The sequence below is a fragment of the Cyclospora cayetanensis genome, unplaced genomic scaffold, assembly GCF_002999335.1.
Source record: "Cyclospora cayetanensis isolate NF1_C8 unplaced genomic scaffold, CcayRef3 CcayRef3_contig_386, whole genome shotgun sequence".
In the NCBI taxonomy this organism is placed as follows: domain Eukaryota; phylum Apicomplexa; class Conoidasida; order Eucoccidiorida; family Eimeriidae; genus Cyclospora; species Cyclospora cayetanensis.
The window spans coordinates 1-3,968 of record NW_020312354.1 but is presented as its reverse complement, the minus strand read 5'-3'; the positions used below and the strand labels follow the sequence as shown (position 1 = coordinate 3,968).

Below are 3,968 nucleotides of genomic sequence, written 5' to 3'. Positions count from 1 at the left end.
TTGAGGCCTTTGATCCTTTCATTATTTCAGCTGTCTCTCGCCCAGATTCGAGGCCCTGTTCCTCAGCCCTAGACAAAAGTTGCTCCTTTGGAATCTTGGTGACGCCGCTGTTGCTGTTGGGTAGCCAGTAGGCTTAGCTCAATTAGATACAGCGAGATGTTCTAGGCTCATCTTCCTTTCACTCCATCTCTCCTGTGGCCGCCAACAACAATCAACATCTCGCTGCTATCGAGCTGGTAACGGGCTGCACATCGCGAACCTGTGCAAAGTGTATGGATGGGGATCAGTGTTGGCGGTCCATTGATGCAATGTCGTGAATCATGCCTTACACTAAGACGCTCTGAGGTCCTTCAGCGTCATCTTCCCTGCTGCCTGCCAGAAGATGGGAAGACAACGCCGATGTCTCCTTGGAGGGGGGCTGGGAGCCCTCGCTCTGTCTTCCTGGTTGATTTTCGCCTCAGTAGGAGACACGAGTGATGATATATCTCTCATCAATAGGGGTGAAGCCTATTGGCTTTGTCACAGCGGGTCCGCAGGCGTAGCCTGCGGCACCCGCAGAGAACCTTCCCTGAACTCTTCAGGAGTATACTGCAGGATTGGCCTCTGCTGCTCGGATTTAAATGATGTAGAGCCTTTTACATGCAAAGAAGGAAGCTGCAGTCGCCCAGCTGCGGATGAATCAGACACGTGCAGTAAGCCTTCAACAGCACACACGGCCCCCGCATTGGAGATAGGGGGATTTCGGCTGCCGATACATTTCGAAATGGCGCGCTGTGACAAACGCCTCCTTCTGCGGGTGCTTATACTGCTGAGACTACACCGCGTACGGCGGTGAACTGCAGCAAACCGTTGGGGGTCATCTGCGCGCGTGTTCTGCTTTTCTTTCTGTATTTGTGTTGATGCAGCCTGTAGGAGGTTTGGTGGTAGGTGTGCCTTGGCAAGCGGAGCTTCTCGATGTGTGGATCTGCCCCAAAGTGGCCGCCTCTCTGGGGCCGCCTGCGTATGCGAGTCACCCTTGATTGCAGACCAGTATCGCCAAAAGTGTGTGCCAAGTATGTCTTTTTCCGGGAAAGGCACCAGCTAGAATCTTCCAGTGGCAACAGCACAGGTCTGGCTTGCCCTAGTGTGTCAATGAGCTGGCTTTGGGGAGTTTTTAGCTGCTGTTTTACTGTGTTGCGAAATCTCTAATATTCCTTTCCTCAGTGTAGCGGGGTTAAGAGCGTGCATCGGGTATATATCACGGCACTTGCACGAATAAAGTGGAAGCTTTCCACAAAACAGCTGTTCACTATGCTGGACTACATTTCAGCCACTTGCATAGTTGTATATCTTCTTAACCGACTGCTGTGTGCGCCTTGTTGCGCCTTAGACGTGTGCAGTGCCGGAGCGTGTGGCCCCACAGACGCGGTGAAATTCTGCTACCCGTCGAAGGTCATGACGAGTCCACCGGGGCAGACAAAATACGAAGCTACGTGCATCTGTGCCTACGGGTACAAGCTAAATGGAGAGACACAGCAATGCTTGCCTGCCCCTAATGATAGATGCAAAAAAGAGGAACCCTGTGGACCGCCCGAAGGTGTGAACACGTGCAGAGAACATCCAATAACCGGCAAGTTTATATGTACCTGCAGATCAGGGTTTGTGTTAAACACACGGGATAACCAGTGCCAGAAAAAGTGCACGGACGTGGAAGCTGCCCTCTGCGGAGAGGCAGACTCTCATGATGCGGAGCGGTGCTCTATGGGCATCGGGGGGAGGATATGTGCATGTAAGGAGGGATTTAAATTGGATGCAGGGCTCCGAAAGTGCGTAGCAGATAGCTGTTACACTTCCGCTTGTGGCTGGCAGGAGGGGGTGGCTTTATGCGTAATGTATGAAGGAAAGCGGGCCTTCACGTGCGCCGATACATTTCAAAAAAGCGCTTCAGGCGAGTGCCTACCAGAGTGCCCTCAGGGATGGCATTATAACAGGAAACGTGAACTCTGCGAGTTGTCAGCCAACAGTTGTGTTCTGACGGACTGTGGGCCTGAGGAAACAGTGGACTCGTGTCTTGTGGACAAAGACTCTGGCCGGCAAATTTGCAAGTGCAAAACAGGATATGCCTTGGATACTGTCACAGGGCAGTGCACATCCCATCCAGCCTGTACCGCCGACGCTTGTCAGGTGTTTGGTCCAGACGCAGTCTGCGTGTCTGATGGTTCAAGCGCCTTCTCCTGTCAATGCATTTCAAATTTTAAAACGGTTGGCCAGGAGTCAACTCCTGTGGTGAAGCCCTGTGAAGCCGTAGAATGCCCTGATTCCTCTATTTGCGGGGATGCAGAGGGAGTTCTGGAATGTGTACAAACCGCCTATGGACACAAGTGCACATGCAGTCCGCTGTATATGCTGGAAACAAGAAGTGGCCGCTGTGTTCCCAGTAACAGACTACAGCTAAAAAAGAACGAGGTCCCCAAAGGGTCTCTACGGGTTTCGGCCACCCGCGCTCCCCTTCATTTCATAATTAACGCCGCCCCATGCGTGTCGGCGGAGTTCAATCTCACCGAAAGAACTCTCAGCGCTACGGCATATCACACGGTATGTATGTCAACAAGGGGTGACGAGTCTTCCTTTGAATTCGTACACAGCCATCAAGAAGCAAAGTTTAGTTTTTATGGCCATGGTTGAAGCAGCCAGATGACATAAGCACGACGCTGGTGTATGACTTCCGCGCAGTATAACTTTATGCACGCGATGTTCGTTTGTGCTGTTGTGCTGCGCCCTAACTTCAGAGTGGGCATACTCACACAACACTCTTAACATTACCGTATCACCCGGGTTCTTACACAGGAGCGGCTTTCACGTTTCGGATGTCACCTGTCCCTGGAGGATTTGACATATCATTCGTTTACGAATTACGTCCAACGCAGCACATGCAGGTCCTGGAACAGGCAGCCCTTCGGGTATATCTAGATCCAGAGACGCGTCAAGCCTTCCGGGAAGCCGGAGGTGGCCTAGACGGAGCCGTTGCCGCGGTAAACGCCGCAGCCAAACAAAAGCCCTGTGAAGTCGCCTTCATGGAGGTCGTTCCTGTTGTGAAGAACAGGCAAAGGGCAGGACAATTTCAAAACCTCAGCAGCCAGTTGAACAAGCTTCCAACAGCTGACGCCAACGCACCTTCCACTAACACAAAGTTCCCAGAGGTGGACCCAAGTATTCCAAAGCCAGAGGAGCCAGATCCAGAAACCATAGACGCACCAGAGTCCGATACCGAAAGGCTGGAACCACCAGAACCAGAGATTGAGCTTCCCCTGCCAGACGCCTCACCGCCAGATCCAACTCTACCTCCAGGAGACACAGAGGACGAAAGCACAGATACACCAACAACACCACCCCCAGACACTGATGAGACACCGGAAACGCCTAATTCTCCTGAAGATGAGAAGGATGTGTCTGGATCGCCAGAGGAAGATAAGGATACATCTGCTTCCGAGGGTGATGACGAAGGAACGATTCCACCTTCGGGTTTGGAGACACCGGGTGTGCCTGAGGACGATGGGTCTGACACGGGAGATGCACCGAGCACTCGTCCTACACAGAGTGCGAAGCCTGCAACGCCTACTGCTCCTAAGGATGAGGAGGATGTGTCTGATTCGCCAGAGGAAGATGAGGATACCTCTGCTTCCGAGGGTGATGACGAAGGAACGATTCCACCTTCGGGTTCGGAGACACCGGGTGTGCCTGAGGACGATAGGTCTGACACGGAAGATGCACCGAGCACTCGTCCTACACAGAGTGCGAAGCCTGCAACGCCTACTGCTCCTAAGGATGAGGAGGATGTGTCTAAATCGCCAGAGGAAGATGAGGATACCTCTGCTTCCGAGGGTGATGACGAAGGAACGATTCCACCTTCGGGTTCGGAGACGCCGGGTGTGCCTGAGGACGATAGGTCTGACACGGAAGATGCACCGAGCACTCGTCCTACACAGAGT

At 52.9% G+C, this 3,968-nt stretch overlaps 1 protein-coding gene across 1 annotated transcript; it reads left to right on the top strand.

The window, feature by feature from the left end:
* Window positions 1-382: 382 nt before the first annotated feature.
* On the top strand, window positions 383-3,948 carry LOC34618435 (the record flags this gene model as incomplete). The annotated part of the gene is made up of 4 exons (XM_026334214.1): window positions 383-692; window positions 906-1,052; window positions 1,370-2,574; window positions 2,769-3,948. Coding segments are annotated over exons 1-4 (2,842 nt in total), but the record flags the coding sequence as incomplete, so codon positions are not given.
* Window positions 3,949-3,968: the final 20 nt, after the last annotated feature.